The sequence below is a fragment of the Canis lupus genome, chromosome 9, assembly GCF_003254725.2.
Source record: "Canis lupus dingo isolate Sandy chromosome 9, ASM325472v2, whole genome shotgun sequence".
Classification (NCBI taxonomy): domain Eukaryota; kingdom Metazoa; phylum Chordata; class Mammalia; order Carnivora; family Canidae; genus Canis; species Canis lupus.
The window spans coordinates 51,031,177-51,048,122 of NC_064251.1; the positions used below are offsets into that span (position 1 = coordinate 51,031,177).

The 16,946-nt window shown below is 58.7% G+C and overlaps 2 protein-coding genes and 1 long non-coding RNA gene across 5 annotated transcripts; 2 read left to right on the forward strand and 1 right to left on the reverse strand.

Moving 5' to 3' along the window:
- The first annotated feature begins 2 nt into the window (after positions 1 to 2).
- SURF2 (surfeit 2) lies at positions 3 to 3,465 on the forward strand. Of its 2 annotated transcripts, none has more exons than XM_035720316.2 (6): positions 3 to 158; positions 239 to 450; positions 864 to 967; positions 2,423 to 2,611; positions 2,786 to 2,952; positions 3,360 to 3,465. In XM_035720316.2, exons 1-6 carry the CDS (start codon positions 81 to 83, stop codon positions 3,441 to 3,443), a joined length of 834 nt encoding a protein of 277 aa, XP_035576209.1. In that variant the 5' UTR covers positions 3 to 80; the 3' UTR covers positions 3,444 to 3,465. The 2 variants fall into 2 exon arrangements, with proteins under 2 accessions (XP_035576209.1, XP_025331496.1); XM_025475711.3 differs by having other exon boundaries at positions 239 to 393.
- A 325-nt stretch (positions 3,466 to 3,790) lies between these two features.
- Positions 3,791 to 16,868, reverse strand: SURF4 (surfeit 4). 2 transcript variants are annotated; one of them, XM_049114928.1, is made up of 7 exons: positions 16,691 to 16,859; positions 15,723 to 15,743; positions 8,950 to 9,136; positions 8,213 to 8,289; positions 7,579 to 7,622; positions 6,929 to 7,115; positions 3,791 to 6,160 (listed from the first exon to the last, which is right to left on the reverse strand). In XM_049114928.1, the coding sequence occupies exons 1-7, from the start codon at positions 16,736 to 16,738 to the stop codon at positions 5,894 to 5,896; spliced, it is 831 nt and encodes a 276-aa protein (XP_048970885.1). In that variant the 5' UTR covers positions 16,739 to 16,859; the 3' UTR covers positions 3,791 to 5,893. The 2 variants fall into 2 exon arrangements, with proteins under 2 accessions (XP_048970885.1, XP_025331491.1); XM_025475706.3 differs by lacking the exon at positions 15,723 to 15,743 and having other exon boundaries at positions 16,691 to 16,868.
- Positions 6,068 to 7,113, forward strand: LOC125755842 (uncharacterized). Its single transcript, XR_007413242.1, has 2 exons — positions 6,068 to 6,195; positions 6,785 to 7,113. It is a non-coding gene; the product is annotated as an uncharacterized LOC125755842 (long non-coding RNA).
- Positions 16,869 to 16,946: the final 78 nt, after the last annotated feature.

The window sequence follows — 16,946 nt, forward strand, 5'->3', positions numbered from 1 at the left end:
CTGCTTCCGGGGCACCGCCGAGCCCCGCCCCCCGCGCACGGTCCACGCGGTGCGAGCGGCGCCCGCCTGCGGGTCTGACCATGGGCGAGCCTCCGGCCGCCGTGCGCGCCTTCCTGCGCCAGCACCCGAGTCTGCGGCTGGAGCCCGGCGCGCACAAGGTCCGCGGGCCGGGGGGAGGCGCGGCGCCGCGCGGCCGCCCGGGCCCCCCTGACCGCCTCGCCCGCCCTCCTGCCCGCAGGTCAAGTGCGTCCTCACCGGCCACGAGCTGCCCTGCCGTCTGCCGGAGCTCGAGGTCTACACCCGCGGCAAGAAATACCGGCGGCTGGTCCGCGCCAACCCGGCCTTCGACTACGCGGAGTTCGAGCCGCACATCGTGCCCAGCACCAAGAACCCGTACGTGCGCGGGGCCGCTGCGGGCGGGCTCCGAGGGGACGTGCCCACCGTGGTGAGGTACCGACGGCAGCCGACAGCCGGGGGAGGCCGGGCCCCTCCCCGCGGCCTGTTTGCTTCTCGTGGGGCCGAGGTCTGTCCCTTCGGGTTCGGAGTGGGGCCAGTTTCACATACCTAGGGAGGACTTGGGTGGAGCCGCCGCTGTTTGCGGGCAGGGGCTGACAGGAAGAGGGCGCTGGGGGCTGCTGCTTCGCGCTCGGCCGGGCCGCCGCGTCTTCCCGCATCCCTGGAGCGGGGGCGGGCCGCTGAGGCTGGCCAGGCCTGGGTTCCAGGCCAACCGCGGGAGGTCACAGCCCGGCCGGACCAGTGCTCGTCCGCCTCGGCTGCAGAGGGGACCGCCTGCTGCCCAGGCCCCATCCTAGACCTCTGCTGTCAGGCTGGCTGAGATCCTCATGACTGTCCCTGTCCCCCAGGCACCAGCTGTTCTGCAAACTCACCCTGCGGCACATCAACAAGTCCCCAGAGCATGTGCTGAGGCACACCCAGGGCCAGCGGTACCAGAGAGCCCTGTGTGAATGTAAGTAGCCGTGGGTGGACACGGCCTGCTCTCTCCTCCAGGACAAGCGCCCTTGGAAGGCAGCAGCGGCGTCTCAGTCACCCACTGGCAGCCGCTGGTGGTGCCCTGGGCCCAGCCCAGGGGAGGCATGGGGCTGGAGGTGGGGATGAAGCAGGCGGCTGGTGACTGCTACGTGCTGTGAAGGACGGGTGCCGAGGGCTGTCCGTGGGGCGTAGAGGCAGGGATTCAGCCAAGGTCAGAAGAACGCTTGGCTGCCGGAGCTCCTGAAGGACGGCCTCCATGCCACCATGCAAGGGGAGGTCAGTCAGCAAGGGAGGTGGAGACGACCACAGGGGGTCTTGGAGGCCATGGCCTGGACCACGGGAGGTGGAGATGCATTGAAAGGACAGAAGCAGGGCTGTGGCACCACCACTGTGGGTAGGGAAGATGCGGACAGGCAGAACTGTCTGTGGCTAGAATCAGTAGGTGAGGGAATGAGGTCAGAAATCACCTGGATTCCTCAATTCCTGGCTCAAGACCGGCGGTTTGGAAAGTGGCCTCTGGATAAGAGACCCCCTGAGGAAATGAAATGTTCCTTTCAACCTGTGTCGGGGGACGGTGGCTATTGAAGTCGGGCCAGCGCTCAGAGGGTGCACATCACCAACACGGAGCGAAGGAAGAAGGGATGGGGCTGGGCCTGACCACGAAGGAGCCCAGAAGGGTGAGAAGAGCCAGGTGGAGGGGTCAGGGGCAGAGGTTTTAGGAGTGCTGGGACTGACCAGGGGCTTTGGGGACAGACACAGAGACAGGATAAGGAAGAGAACTCTGAAGGCGGGGTTTCTCCCAGGAAGAAACGAGGCACAGTCTTCACCTCAGGACAGTAGTGAGGGATGCTGTGGACAGCTGAGAAGCAGGCATCCTACGCGGGTGCAGAGACTGAGGGCTGCTTGGTGTGGGCGGGAAGGAGGTCCTGGGTTTCCCCATAGGCTAGACTCATCCTATGTTGGGGTAGGTGGTTCATAGGACCAGCGGCTGGAGTGCAGAGAGGAGACCCGGGTGCAGAGCCCAGTGGCCACAAGGCCCTGTGGGGCAGAGGTGAGGCAGAGGATATGTCCTTGGAGGAGGGCAGAAGCAGACATCAGACTAGGGGGCCCAGTCCCCTCCCTCCTCTCTGAGGGGCCTGCATGGACAGGAGCCATGCCCACACAGGGCAGGGTTCAGAAGCCAGGCTCGTCGGTGCCACCCTGCTCCTCATCTCGGCTCAATCTGGATCTGCCACGCTGAGCTCCTGGCCTCACTGAGTCCTCTACATGGGACCTTGTGGCTCCGGCGTGAGGGCCCAGCAGCCCTCCCTGGGGCTCCTGAGGCCAGGGAAGGGCTGGGGGGTTCAGTGCTCAAGGCCCCACCCCTGCATGGCCCTACACTGGAGGACAGGGGCAGGCACAGAACCAGGCAGTGTGCTGGTCTGTCTTCCAGATGAAAAGTGTCAGAAGCAGGGTGTGGAATATGTGCCCGCCTGCCTCCTGCACAAGAGGAGGAGGAAGGAAGCCCAGATGGACGGCACTGGGCCACCTCACTCAAGAGAAGCCTTCTGGGAACCTGCATCCAGCGAGGACGATGCAGCTGCCAGTGACAGTGAGGACAGCATGACAGACCTGTACCCACGTAAGTGGGACTGCCCCCCCCCACCCCACTTCCTGCAGATTTGGGTCCTGGCTGTCTGGTCTATGCCTCCGTCTGTTCCACTTCGAGTCCTGGGCCCTGGCTGGCCACCCCCTGCTCAGCCCTGTGCAGACGGTGAAGCTAAGCTGAAATTGCCCGTCCCTCCGTGCCTTCCAGCCGAGTTGTTCACCAGAAAGGACCTGGGAAGGACTGAGCCTGGCGACAGCAGCAGTGACTTTTTGACAGAAGACGAGGACGGGAAGCCAAGGCTCACACCAGGGAAGGGCCCTGGGGACAGAGAAGAGATGGAAGTGGCCCAGGCACTAGTTCACAAGCGTGGGAAGGTGAGTGTCACCTCCGGGGCTGCTGGTGTGGCAGCAGCTTCCTCTGGGGGTAGTTTTCCATTTCCTTAAAAAAATTTTTTTTAAAGAACCTTGTTCTTGCCAACAAAGTGCCAAGCTAACAGTTTGTAAGTAAAACAGGAGCCAGGGCCGCTCTGCCCTGACATGTGGGGGCTGCTTCCGCCTGAGGGAAGGACTTGTTTCCCTTTGCCATCGCCAGTGCCATCATCCCTGGTAGCTGAGCAGAGCCGGGCTCAAGGAAGTTGGGGACACGGGGGTGCCGGGAGGCCAGCAGCAGAGGAGAGCGGCCACAGAGAGCTGGCCTATCTCTGCAGCCGGGTGTCCCCATGGGGCCCTTTCCTCTCTGACGGGAAAGGCTCATGACCTGGAACCCTCTGTTCGTGTTCCAGAAGCAGTTGAGTTTGTCAAAGAAGAAGTTCAAAAGTCATCATCGTAAAGCTAAGAGCTTCAGCTCTCTTAAACACTGTGGTTAATAAACGGCTGCTGGAGAAAGCACATGTAGAGAGCCTGAGAGTCCTTCAGACACTCGACCCCGTGTTCCTCTTCATGCCGTCTGCGGTGCATCCTCTCAACTGCTGGGGTGTCCCAGGCCCTTCTCCATCCACTCCATGTTGGTGGGCTGGGGTCTGGCCCCCAGGCTCAGGGGCACACTCCCCCGTCCCCAAGAAACAGCAGGGACCCTGAGGGAAGAATTATGTCTGGACATGGCTTCTAAGTGGTCCTCAGTGAAGCCTAGGGGTCCGTCAGGCTCACTCAGCGTCTGAGGAGAGGCCTGGCGAGGCCTCACCCCAGCTGGACAACACCAGAGGACCACACTGCGTACAACAAATGCCATTATTTATTTTGATGTTTTCAAAAATCAAAACGTTTTCAAACACAACTAAGATATAAAATACAGCATAAAATGAGATTTATACCTATTTCCCACATAAAGCAAAAAAATTTTCAGAAATTGTTTTGCCAAAGCCAATTGGTAGTATTTTTTTCTCCTCCCTGCAAAGGCATCTACCCTGTCCCAGGCACCGGCCTGCGCAGGGCCCCAGGAGGCCAGAACACCCCCTAGCATTGAGGGTGTCCTCTGACCACACCCGTCAGCCTCCTGGGGTCCACCTGTTTCTACAAACTGACAAAGAAAAGGTCTTGCGAGCACAGGGTCAAGAGGGACCCGTACCGTCAAATACCGTGTCACAGAGGAACGGACCTGGCTGAGTGTCGATTGATAGGACTGTCGTGCTGTGCTGATGGGGGAGGGGGTAGGCCAACAGGTGGCCCCAGCAGGTAGAAACCCCTTTGTGTGGTAAATGTCCTAGTGTCGGGAAGTAGAAAAAGCCTCTGTCCGATAAGCCATTGCTTCATCTTCAGAAGGCCAGAGGGGCATGCAAGTGGGCCGTGGGGGAGGGTTTAGGGACATCTGGGGGTGAGCCTCCACCAGGGCGGGGGCGTCAAGAAGGTGTGCCATGTGGCCCTCAGGTTTGGTGGGTCCAGGCTATGGAGCCAGTAAAGGTTCTAGGAGCATAGGTAGGCAAAAGCGGGGCAGGTTCCCCACCTCACACTGGCTCTGGTCTGGCTGGGAAATGTGGATCCTGGCTCAGGACTGGCCCCAGCATCCCTGAGCAGGACCCTGAGGCCTGCACACCTCGCTGATGAACCAGGAGAAAAGAAAAGCTCTGATCAGTCCTCACTTGAGTTTGGTCAGCCTGCCCCCAAGAGGTTCTGGGGGAGGACTGGGGGGAAGCACAGAGATGTCCCACTCTCCCCTCGTGGTGTTCGCTACAGCCCAGGGAGCAGAGAAGAGTCACAGGCGCTCACTCCCCCAAGAAGAGAAACACAGTATAAGGCAATGTTAGAAAACTTTAAATACAGGATTAAGATCCAATCGGTAAGGCATCACAAATCGTAAAAAGTAATTTGGGCTGCATTCAGCATAGCAAATAGACACTCTGAGCAAGCGACAGCCTTGAGAAGATGGTAAGTCACGGCCACTCAGCCTGGGGAACTGCTCCCTCCCGCCAGAGAACCAGGCGGGTGCTCAGCCAGGCCAGGCCCGTGGCTCAGCAGAGGCTGTGTAAAGGTCGGGGGTGAGGTAACTGGTCTGAGAGGCCGCTTTGTTGCCGCCCTGCCCCACGCGGCTGCCACTCAGCCCATACCCCTCATGGGGGAGCCAACTTGCAGGCATGTGGCCAGGCCAGGGTTGGAGCTGGGATCCCTACGGGTTCTGGGGCGCCGGAGGACCTCGGGCCCCTCCGTCCCCACCCTGAGCCACTAAAGCTCTGGGGGGATTACTCTCTAAAAAATCTACCAATCTGAGCTGGCTTTCTGATGAGGGACTTCACCATGAGCAGCGGCCTCGGCCACCCCTTCAGTACAGCTTCCTTCTTTGGGTTTGGGTCTCGAAGTGCTGTCACTGTTCCCACAAGTAATATAACGCAAGGCAGGGACAACTTGAAGCCACGGGTGCAGTTTAAAACCGGGGCTTTGACAGTGTATTTGATGTTGGGCTGGGCCGTCCCGAATTCTTTTGTTTTGGCTAAAAACGTAAACTTAAAAAATAAGAAGAGGGAGACCACTTTGAATGATACACCAATGTATCTGCTTACGGTACAGCTTGAGGCTCCCACCCGCAAAACAAAACAGGAACTGAGGCCACAGCCCAGCCGGCCACTCACTCCGAGGCCGAGGCCTTGCCTTGGTGGGGGAGGTACTGCCGGCCAGCTGGCCAGCCCCGATGGCCGATACTAGGGTGTGGGTCCAGAGCAGATTTAACCATCAATTTTCAGGTGTCTGCAAATAAATTCTCAAAACATCTGTGCCTTTACCAAGGGAGAGAAGGGAAGAGGATACATAAATGCTGGCAGTTTTGTCGAATCCACCCCGAACCAGTCCTCGATGGCCACGGGTCTCAGCCAGGCAGGGAAGGGGTGTGTTACCACTCTTTCTTCTTTTCGTCCATGGAGACGCCCCCGGGGCCCAGGGCCACCACCAGGAGCAAGCCTCCAATCACCGACATGGTCTGGAAGAAGTCATACTTCAGGAAGTCGTGCATAGGCTTATAGACAGGAATGGTCCAGAAGGCGTTGAAATACACGTTGATGGCAAACAGCCAGACGACAAGAGTCAAAGCAGCCAACTTGGTTTTAAAACCAATGGCCACTAAAATCATCAGAGCTGTGCCCACGATGTTCTGAAGAATCTGCAAAGGTCGGAAGGCAAGAAATTCAGAAAGAGGTGAGGAAGAAAAGACATACTCATACTGTGTTTTATCAACAGGCAAATGCCAACTTCCCTTGTCAGTGTCGGGGCGATGTCACAGAAGGGCGTGCGTCCAAGTGAGAAGTAAAGACCGGTGCAGGGGGCGGTACACAGAGCAACACTCTGAACACCAACGGTCAGGAAGGGTAAAGGAAAGCCTCCACTGCACAGGCTGTGATTTACCAGGACCCTGGGAGCCTGCAAGCCATTGAGATCTTCCCCAGTACTCTCCTTAGGGCTGGGCTCCCCCTCCTAGGGCGCCGGGAACCCCTCCTGGGAACCTCTCCTGGCCAGGGCGCCCAGCCGGCTCAAAAAAGGGGCACTGTAAGCTCCTAGGGACAGGACAGAACTTCAGCTCTGTAGCCGACACCTGGCGCACATAGAATGCCCTAAAGGTGGGAGCGGTGGGCAAGAAATAAAGTGAGGGTCTGTAAGGAGCCTGAGTGGGCAGCCCGGAGGCCAGCACGCCGGGTGCCTGGTCCTCCTGTAAGCTCAGGGAGACTCTAGACCTCGTGTGCCCACTCTGGGTTCACAGGACTTGACGGGTCTTCATTCCTTTTCGTAGGATCAAAGGTTTGCTTCCTTTGAGCCAACTCATTGGAACATCATTCCAACAGCCCCTCAACGAGGCTGAGTATGCAACCAGGGAAGGGGATGGGCTCCCAAAGGCCAGGAGACCTGACACATCCAAGCAAACAGGAACACTTACCGAGAAGAAGCTGGCATCAAAGTGGAGGAGGGTCATGAACATCAAGACCAGCAGAACCCGGCCTCCCAGCTGCATGTACTGCTTGGGAGAGCTCTCGCGCATGGTGGGGACCCCTGCGAACATGCTCTTCCCCTCAGAACGGGACTCCGCCAGGAGCAACAGCAAGCCTCCTCCCAGGGCCAGATTCCTGACAACAAACACCAGGTGAGTCACTAAGGCTCATCGGGCATGTGCCCCTCAGACCAGGTCACAAGGCCTTGGCGGGAGCACAGAAAGGGCCCCTAGGTCCCTCTCCACACCAAGCTGGACCAGCCAGGTGACTGACTGATAGCTCCAAGGGCCTTCTGTGGCTGTTGTGCCAAATGGCGACAGGAACCTGAACACGCTCGGGACCCATCCTAGTCCTGGCCCCACTGACGACCAGTTGGGTCCCTGTGAGCTAGTGCGCTCATTCTGGCCTCCTTCCCTCCCTCATGAACACAGGGCTGGGAGAAAAGGCTGCCTTGTCCCCTGTGCTCGGGGTGGGGAGGGGGAGCCTCTGCCAACCCCCCAGACTCCAAAGCCACTCGGACCTAAAGAAGTTCACCCCGACTGCTAGTTACAGGGTCTAGAGACGTGAAAAGAAAGCTCACCATCAGGAGCACACATACCTCATCAAAAACTTCAAGTCCCATAGGATGCTGTAAGCAATGGTCTGAATGGAACAGAGAAGAGAGACAGAAGCTTAAGTCTCAGCATTTTCAAACCCATTCAGACTCCTACCGAGGCAACTTCTCTGCCATGAGTGCAAACATTAGGAGGTACAGAACAGCTTGGACCCCAGAACAGCGCCAAGTTCTACAACCTGGCTCAGCATCTCTCGGGGCATGCCGCCAGCCTGGACCTGCTTAGCACACACCTGCTCACCAGAGCTGTGCCCAAGGTGTGCTAGAACAGGTTAAGATGCACTGTGTTATGCAGCCCGCGCAGCCCACAGGCACTCCTTAGGAGATGAAATGATAAGATAATGTCCTGGCCTCAGCCAACCTTATGATTCGTCCCCCAGTCAAAGGAAACTCCGGAAGATGGCAAAAACGTGGGTACCCAGAGCTCGGGGCCTTCTCGGGGCACCATCTTCTCCAGCTCTCCTGAGCTTGCTTTGAGGAAAATCCAGTGATTTCTCAGCAAAGAAAAGGAGGTTCAGCCAGAGGCAGAAGGCTCAAAGGGGAGTGAAGCCAAATCCCCAAAAATGCCTTTTTGCAGAAGCTCAGGAAGAGAGAGACCCGGACCTCACGCCCCATGTACCTGCAGTGCTATGATTCCAAAGAGCCCAAAGCAGGCATACTGCACGAAGTTCCTGCTCAACACCAGGATGCAGCCAGCTGGAAAGGAGAAGGGCGAGGGTCAGGGGGCTGTGGGCATGTCCCAGGTAAAGGGACGCCACCGGGTACCCGGGTACCTGGCCACCTCGCCTGAGCCCTGTGCAGCAGCAGCCTAACTACCCACCCCAAGGAAAAGTGACTTCCAGGAGAACCAGTGATAGGCGCAGACCACACGCCTCAGCTGGACCTCGCTTATTGGAAACTTGGTTCTAGAAAGTAGATCCCTTACACCAGAGAAGGGGCCTCTCCCAGAGTGTGTGGTCCCTCAGAAACTCCATGGACAGACTAGAAAGCCCCACGAGGCACAGGGAGGGGGGCTGCCACCAGAAGACAGCGGTCAGCAAAGGGAGAACCCAGGCCCACGGGAGCTGAATGCCCACCTGATGCTCTTCGTCTTCTGTGTCCTTTCACTCATCTTCCCCTGACACCCAGGGTTCCAGCTCGCCCATGTGTCCCTCTCCAGGTGCTTGAGACAGGGACCATGTCATCCCCCCCAGGTCCCCCATGTGTCCCTGTCTAGGTGCTTGGGACAGAGACCGTGTCATCCCGCCCAGAGGCCTGCTGCCCGGGAAGGAGGGGAGGGGGCGCAGTGACCACCCCGGAAGACCCTCCAGGTGACACTGTCTCCAGCCCCCGAGCACGCGCTTCAAGGCCACTCACTCAGCTGTCCGAGCAGGTTGAGCAACACGAAAGCGGAGGCCAGCGCGTAGCCACAGCCCCACGTGGTGTCGATGTAGTCGCGCTGCTCGCCCCACTGGAACCACATGCGGACGCCGTCCTCCAGGAACGTGCTGATCAGGCACAGGCGCGCCACGTGTGGCAGGTACTGCTTCGTGACCCGGAGGAACTGCAGGCACAGAAACCACTGAAGTGGCTGCGGGCCTGACGTCAGAGCCCTGCTGGTGCCCCTCTCCGCCCAGCCCTGTGGGGCTGGCTCAGGCCCCTGGGCCCCGTCGTCTCACACGCGCGTGTGGGCAACGACGGTAATCAACGCGGAGCTGACTCTCAGGCTGGGGCCTTAGTGGATGAGGGTCACGGCATGAAAAGGCCCCACGAGCCCACCCAGCTGCCTCCCTGCCCACCTGTGGGCCCCTGCATTCTCTACCATGGGCCGTCCCGCCCAGAGATGGGGGTAGCATCCCTGGCCTCTGCTCACCAGATGCCATCAGCACCCGCCCCAACCGTGACTGCCAAAAATGCCTCCAGACGTTTCCATGTGTCCCAGAGGTTGGAGGGGGAAACCTCTCCCACTCCCTCGAGAACCTGTCGTTTTATAAAAGGGCAAAACCTAACCCCACACCCGGGGGGCCCACTCAGTGCTGCACCCACTGGACACTGCTGTGCCGAGGCCTGACCTGGCCTGCTGGTCACAGCCGGCCAAGCCACGGCCTTCCAGACCCAGCAACACTCAAACCCTCTCTACATGGAACAGGGCTGAGCACACTTGAAATGACAGTCCACTTGGGTGATGGCCAGGGTCCCAGGCCTAGAGGGCCTTCTGGGGGCCCTAACAGGATGCTCACGTGTCTATACTTCACTGGAACCTGCAGAGCAGCCAGGAGAGGCCAGGCCCTGGCAGCCATGCGTGCATGTCCCAGGCCCACACTGGGCAAGAGGGAGCCCGGGCAGGTGTTTGCGAGCACTGAGCACACATGTGTAACTGTGTGCCCAACAGCTGGAAAGCCCTGCGGGTCTTACAAACACACACTAACAAATGGAAGGCGCACTGTGTCAAGGGCAGTGAAATTAGAAAAGTTTCAGAACTCGCTGGCAAAGGTCAGAGAGACAAGAACAGGTGGGATGGCACGGTTAGGAAACAAGTAACTCGAGTTGAATTGAGGCACAAATGTCGCTCAGGTACCCAGCAGCCACTTTCTCTTTCCAACCTTCAAACCCAGTGCAAAGGGACACCATACCACACACAGTAACGGCGGCCGCTCGGGGAAGACAGCCCCACCCACAGGAGTGACGTGTCAGGCAGAGTCTAAAGGGCATCTGTGGGTCTAGCCCCCACAAAGGGATGGTCAAACGAACGTCACTGCTCCTCTTAGGGCCGATGAAAGCGTACTGGCACCAACGAAGGGGTGTCTAGTATCGAAGAGCATCTCTTAATTGTTGGCGTTTTGAAAAGTTGCCGTCAAGTTCTAGAAACAGCTGATGCTCGCAGCCACAGGTAACGAGCCTCTGGCTGTTTAGATCAGCCCTCAGTTGGCCAACTTTGGCTCGGTCAGCAGAGAAGCCTCCCCACCGCCTGCGCCTCCACCTGGACCGCGGCAGACAGGCTCACCTGGGAGGGAGGGAGAGCGAGCGAGGAGAGAGATTACAAGCCGAGTGTCCTTTCTCTTCAAATCTCCTGAGCCTGAGCCCCAAGGTGGCGATTCTGCACACGCTCACTCAGCCCCTGACCCTCACTGAAGCGGTGGCAGAGGTCACAGTGAGAAAACAGATGCCCAATCAACCAGGTGGATGTGGGCAGATGATGCTGTGAGTCCTGCCAGCCTGTGTACTGTGGCGGGACACGGAGGCAGGGGACAGCTGGATTAATGGCTGCTAAGATTCTTCCCAACTCCAATAAGCAGAGGAAAAGGAAGGAAAAAGACCCTTATTTAGAAAAAGAGAGGCCTCAAATGTCCCACCAACTTTGGAGTCTACATAAGAGCATGTGTAGGATGTACGCACACTCGGTGTACACACCCCGCCCCGCCCCGCCCCCCCCCCCCCCCCCCCCCCCCCCGTCGGCAGATGCCACCAGCCCTGCCACTTCTGCCTCAAGGCCCCCAAATGCTTTCATAAGATCCAGCGACAGTCACTGGTGGCATCACTCCCAGTCCAGTCATAGAGACACAGAGAGCGGGGCCACGGCAGGACTCCGGGGGAAGCTGAGACCAAAAGGCCGGCAGGCAGACATTGGAGGTTTGCTGACCTGCCTCAGACCTGGAACTGGAAGGTGCTCAGTGTGCTCTGAGCCCGGGCCCTCGGGCCTCACTCTGAGCCTCCTCACCACCAAGCACCCCCGTGTAACACATGCTCAGCTCTGCCGCATGGCCCAAGAGACATAGGCAGTGTTTAAAAGCCTCTGTGCCAGTCTGTACTCCTAATTTGAGTGTCTGGGTCAAGAGGATTAAAGAGCAACAGGGAGACTCCTCCCTGCCCCATGAGACATGCTGAGGAGACAGCTCCAAGCTTGGGGGTGGGGGGGGGAATGCCAAAATTCAGGTTATCTGTGCTATGAAGTAAGCATATCTCTGATTTTCCAAGTCAGATGTCGTCTAGGCTTAGGGCCGACTGTGTTTTGTTAAGTCAGGCTGCTCCAGCGCCTTTTAAACCAGCCAGCCTCTAATAAGCACCTGTTTGGACTCAACATGGGGAAAAAAAAACAAAACAACCCTGTTTTAAACATAAGGCCAGGGGGATCCCCGGGTGGCTCAGTAGTTTAGCGCTGCCTTCCACCCAGGGCGTCATCCTGGAGTCCTGGGATCGAGTCCCACGTCAGGCTCTCTGCATGGAGCCTGCTTCTCCCTCTGCCTGTGTCTCTGCCTCTCTCTCTCTCCTCTCTCTCTCTCTCTCTCTCTGTCTCTCATGAATAAATAAAATCTTTAAAAACAAACAAATAAACATGAAGCCAGGCCCAATTTTACTGATTCCCTGAATGCATGTTGCTCACAGCAATTCAGATGTGGCCACTGAATCCACACCATGCATCTGCGGACAGCATGCCCTGGGCACAGCAGAGAAAAGCTCCTAAATCAGGCAGCCCAGCAGCACCCACAAGCCCAGTGGTTCCCTGGCTGGTGTGGAAGTGGTGGCAGGTGGTGCCCAGAGCACCTGCAGGCCTTGTGGGCCTTGCGGGCCAGGTAATGCCCCCTCAGGATGCTGAGACCCAGACTGCCTCGTACGGGAGAGAATCGTGGCAGGAGAGCTGGAGACGGACACGGGGCAGGGACAGACGGCAGGAGAGGACAGTCAGCCTCTGTGGGGCCGGCTTTTCACCGGCATCTCCAAGAACCTCATAGTCAAGCCCGACATGGCTCATGAGCAGTGACAGCACCTGAAGGACTTCCAAAATATGGAAAGCAGGGATTTCTTTATGAGGGGTTATTATTCTAGAGGGGATTTAAGAAACATACCCCACCCGAAACAGAACTCTGAGCACACAGCAATCAGGTCCCAAGCCACCTGCAGCTCCCACGCAACACAGAAAAACTCACTTTCTCGGAGTATTGGGGACAGAAAGGACTGGAGGGAAACAGTCTGCAATTTTTGGTTGAGGACTTTGAGGAAGTGGAGAGGGCAAGTCAGGTCTGATCACCAGGGACTGGGGCTGCCCTTCTCAGGGGCCACCTCAAGCCTACACGTCCCAGATAATTAGAGCTTGCAGTAGGGTAACTTCCTTCTCATCAGGCTGAGTCAGGACTGGAGCAAGAGTTTGGTGACTCACACGTGTGCATCCATCATGACCCCAGAACTCCCCCAGCAAGTCTCCCGGAGTGCCACTCTGTGGGTTCAGGCTGCACCTCCAAGAACAGGAACAAGTGTCAACTGGCCCTGGAGACGACCTGGCTTTCCGTACCCAAAATCCACGTGACCAAGAGCCTAACCACAGGAGAGCAGCAACAGGCCACATGGAAGAGAACATAGCTGTGCCTCACTTTCCAGCAGAAGCCTCGCTAACCACAGTTCCCCCCCGCCATGGCCCCACCCCGCTCCCCAGAAGAGGTAGGGCCCCTCTTCTTAACCTCCTAAGGCAGGCAGGTGGGGAGGAAGGAGCCCCCTCTGCCCTTTCCCCTCACTCCTGGTGGCGCAGGGCAGGCAGCCCTGGGAGGGCAGGGGTCACAGAGACACGGAAGGAAAGTGATGCTGAGACCCCATCACTGTCACCAGAGCCCCACTCACACCCAATGGCCATCCATGGCTGTGTATCCAGAGTCCTAACACCTGTGGGCCAGGTATGCCCAGTCACTGCTGTCAAGGCCATCCCAGCTACCCAACGCTTGACCAGGGGCCCAGGGGCGCTGCATGGGGCAAGAGCTCCTAGGACTGGCTCTGTCACACCCAAGATAGGTTAAAACCAAAGGCCATCATGGAGAGCAAGGCCCCATGCAGCTTATCTGTCACTCAGGTGATGAGCTGTCACACTGAACCTATTAGGTGCTAATACTCCTGCTGGCTGGCACAGATGTACTCGGGAGCTACATTCTGCTGCACGGCAGCAAGCACCAGCTGCAGGACACAACATAATTTTGGACTGCTGAGTTCACTGGTCTCTGGCTCCTTCCAACCTGGTCTCAGATGGCTTCCGAATGCCTGGCTTCTGCAGAGGGCACGCTCAGCATTTTCTCTAGCGCCTGGCTTCCTGGGAGCAGGACACTGTCCCTGGCCGCCCGGGGCGAGGAGCCTGACGCCAGAGATGCAGCTCTGAAGAGCCTGCCAGCCAGAACTAACCAGACAGCTGACCCTGTACTCTCACCTCTGCAGGCCCGAAGGAAAGGCTGCCGGACAGCCAAGAGGTGAGGAGCCCAGCCTCCGATACGAAAATGTGGATTCAGAATTCCGGCCTACCACGTGCCATGCAAGACCACCGCCCCACGGCTGAAGATGGAGGTACGTGGCCGGCCTCACCCGCTCCGGAGGGTAGCACAGCGCCAAGTGTGGAGGACCTGCCCCAGAGTTAGCAGTTCAGGATTCTTGTCCTAAGTACTGGGGGAACACAGGCCTTTTTAGGTCCCCTTCGAGCAACCCAGACTTTCTGGTCAAATCCTGTCACTTGGTTTTTGCTTCTGTTCTCTGAAGACAAGGTTAGAGAAAAATGGATATGCTACCTAATATTTCCCCATTCTTTTCTTTTGAAATCATTTTCATTTTAAAAGCCTGGACTCAGGACGCCTGGGTGGCTCAGTTCGTTAAGTGTCTGCCTTGGGCCCAGGTCATGATCTCAGGGTCCTGGGATCGAGTCCCTGCTCAGCAGGGAGCCTACTCTTCCCTCTGCCCCTTCTTCCCCTGCTCATGTTCTCTATCAAATAAATAAAAATCTTCTTAAAAAAATCAATCAATAAAAAGAAAATCCTGGATTCCCAGCACTTTTATGATTGGTTGCCTTCTTTTAATATTATGTGGATAAATGTTAAAAACAAAAATGCCACCGCGGTGTGGCCAAATTTTGTCCATGGGAAGCCGTCACTTTGGCTCTGCCCTCTTATCTGCCCACATCCTACTGCGTCAAGCCTGCCTGTGGCAGAAGAGGCTCCTGACTTTGGTTCTGAAGAGCACGAGGGCCACTGCCCTCCCCAGTCACCCATCAGGGGGCATGGAGGGGTCTTTTGACATCTGCTACCACCACCCAGGTGGGCCTTGGTGCTGATAAACCAACAGCAGGAGCCCACACTGCCTGACAGACAGCCCTGGGCCACTTTGGATGCTGGGTTTGATGCAGCATGCCCTTTTTACAAGAAGGGGTCCTCCCCCCCACCCAATTTATGCCAGAAGAACACCAGGCCTCAGAAGCTTATGGTACGTGGCACTAGCCTTGGGGCGAGGCTGGAGTCTGGGTTTGCCCCCACGCCCAAGCCCCGGGCCAGTCCAGAAGCTCCCGCAGGCCCTGCCTGCCTTCCCAGCAGTAACTTGGTACAGGCAGACCCCGTGTGCCCTCCACAGGCCTTTCCAGTTCCACGATTCTGCTTCTTTCATTTAATACAGAATACGTGGAGGAAAAGAAGAAAAAAATTACATAAAGAGATTTTTAACTTTTATTTTTTTCCCCTGTAAGAAAGTTTATCATTTGATCGTTGGCAGCAGCTGGGGTAGAGACATTTTAGCTAGCTCCGGTTATGAAATGCACTTGCAAAATCAGGGTTCTTCAGGCTGAAGAGTGAGTGTACAGAGCTCTCCCGGTCCCCTTGGCTGAGAGGAGCCATGTTCTCAGGGAGTCGCTACTTGGGAGAAATGAAATCAGGTCACTAAAGCCATGACAGTGAAAACTGGCGGGGAAGGAAGGCCTACTGAGCTCTCGAGAGCTCTCAGCATGAATTGTTTTTGCAAAGCACACGATTTTTACACTGCATCTGTAAGCACAGAATCGTGACCTTAGGAAAAACTAGGTCTTCAAGCTGATATACTTTTTCTCCCCCGAAGCGGTCTTAAGATAGCAGCTCGCAGGAAAGTGGTGGAATGAGGACCCGATGAGCAGACCGCACGAGGCAGATTCACCCCTTGAGGGGAACAGTGGAAAATCTCGCTCATCCACGCCCAATCAGAAAACACTCATTTATCTCTCCTAAAATCGCTCAAACAGCACACAAGCCTTCTGATGAACCTTAGCTTCAGAGTTTGATCACTCAATTATCACCTCCCTAAAAATGAAAAATCTGACCTCACTGCTGTAGGCTCTGGTGGGACCGACCACAAGCACCTTAAGTGAAATAAGGAAAGAAACTCACTTGGGTCAGACGCGGATCTGCCTGGCAAAACAGAAGGCTGTTAGTCTGTAGGCATAACGGGATACTTTCACAGGTAAAAGGCACACGAAATCCTCAAAAGCTTAATCAAAAGCGGGCGGGCGCTCTGCCCCGGCCCTTTCCGGGACCTGGTTCTGTCCATCCAGTCTGTCGCCAACCGCCCGCTCCAGGGCTTCCCTGTTGCTCAGAATGCCACCTGTGCAGTCGGCAGGGAGAGGGGAAACCCGCCCGGGAAGGGAAGGGACGGGACGGGAAGGCGAGGCAGGCTTCCCCTCCTCCAGGCCGCGGCGCGGCAGGCGCCCATTCCCGTCGGTCCGGGGCAGAGTCCAACCGGGCAGGGCAAGTGCGGGAGGTCGGAGGGACCCCCGGGCCAACACGCGCGGGACAGAGCAAAGCGCGGCGTGCGGGGGCTGCGGGCGGCCGGGGTGCCGAGCAGGGCGCCCCCTTCCCCGCGGGAGGACCCCCGGCCTGCAGCCGGACCGGCCGCTCAGGATCAGCGCTCCGCACCCCGCCCCCCGGTGCCGGTGCGAGCGGAGCGTGCGGGGACCACCCCGACTGTTCCGAGGGAGGACGCTGCGCGGCGGCGGGCGGCCCCGCGCGTCCCTCTCCCGGAGCGGCCCGGGCCGGGCGGGGGGCGCGGGGCGCGGGGGGCGCGGGGGCACGAGGGCGGGGGTCACGGAGGGCGCGGGGCGCGGGGGGCGCGGGGGGCGCGGGGGGCGCGGGGGGCACGGGGCGCGGGGCACGGCTCCCCGAGCTGGGCGCCCTGGCGGGCGGCGGCGACAGGCGCAGGCCGGGCCGGGCGCCGGCTGCGGGAGTCGGGGCCGGGAGGCGCCACGAGCCGCGGGGGGCATGCCCCGGTTGGGGGAGGGGGCGCGATCCTCGGGCGGGGGCCGCGGGAGGGGCGGGGGCCGGGGCCGGGGCCGGGGCCGGGGCCGGGCGGCGGGCCGCACCTGGTCGGCGAAGTCCTCGGCCGTGCCCATCAGGTCGTTCTGGCCCATGGCGGCGGCGGGAGGCCCGGCTCGCTCGGCTCGCTCGCTCGCTCGGCGCTCGGCCCTTCGGCGCCCGCGCCCGCGCCCGCTGCGGCCTCCACAGGAAGTGCCCGGCGGCCGGCCTCGCTCCTCGTCCGCGGCTCCAGCGGCTGCCACGTAGGCCAAGCCTTAAAGGGGCCGCGCCGGCGGGCCCGCCCCGGCCGCGCCTTAAAGGGGC

Bases quoted from the DNA above. Each gene is read 5' to 3' on its own strand.
- SURF4 (XM_049114928.1), bottom strand. From the start codon at position 16,738: ATGGGCCAGAACGACCTGATGGGCACGGCCGAGGACTTCGCCGACCAG. The intron at 9,137-15,722 runs GTGAGTTTCTTT...CTGTGCCTGCAG, and splicing joins CAGATCCGCGTCTGACCCAA to TTCCTCCGGGTCACGAAGCA. The intron at 7,623-8,212 runs GTACATGGGGCG...TGTTCCATTCAG, and splicing joins TTGGAATCATAGCACTGCAG to ACCATTGCTTACAGCATCCT.
- SURF2 (XM_035720316.2), top strand. From the start codon at position 81: ATGGGCGAGCCTCCGGCCGCCGTGCGCGCCTTCCTGCGCCAGCACCCG. The intron at 2,612-2,785 runs GTAAGTGGGACT...CGTGCCTTCCAG, and splicing joins CATGACAGACCTGTACCCAC to CCGAGTTGTTCACCAGAAAG. The intron at 2,953-3,359 runs GTGAGTGTCACC...TTCGTGTTCCAG, and splicing joins TAGTTCACAAGCGTGGGAAG to AAGCAGTTGAGTTTGTCAAA.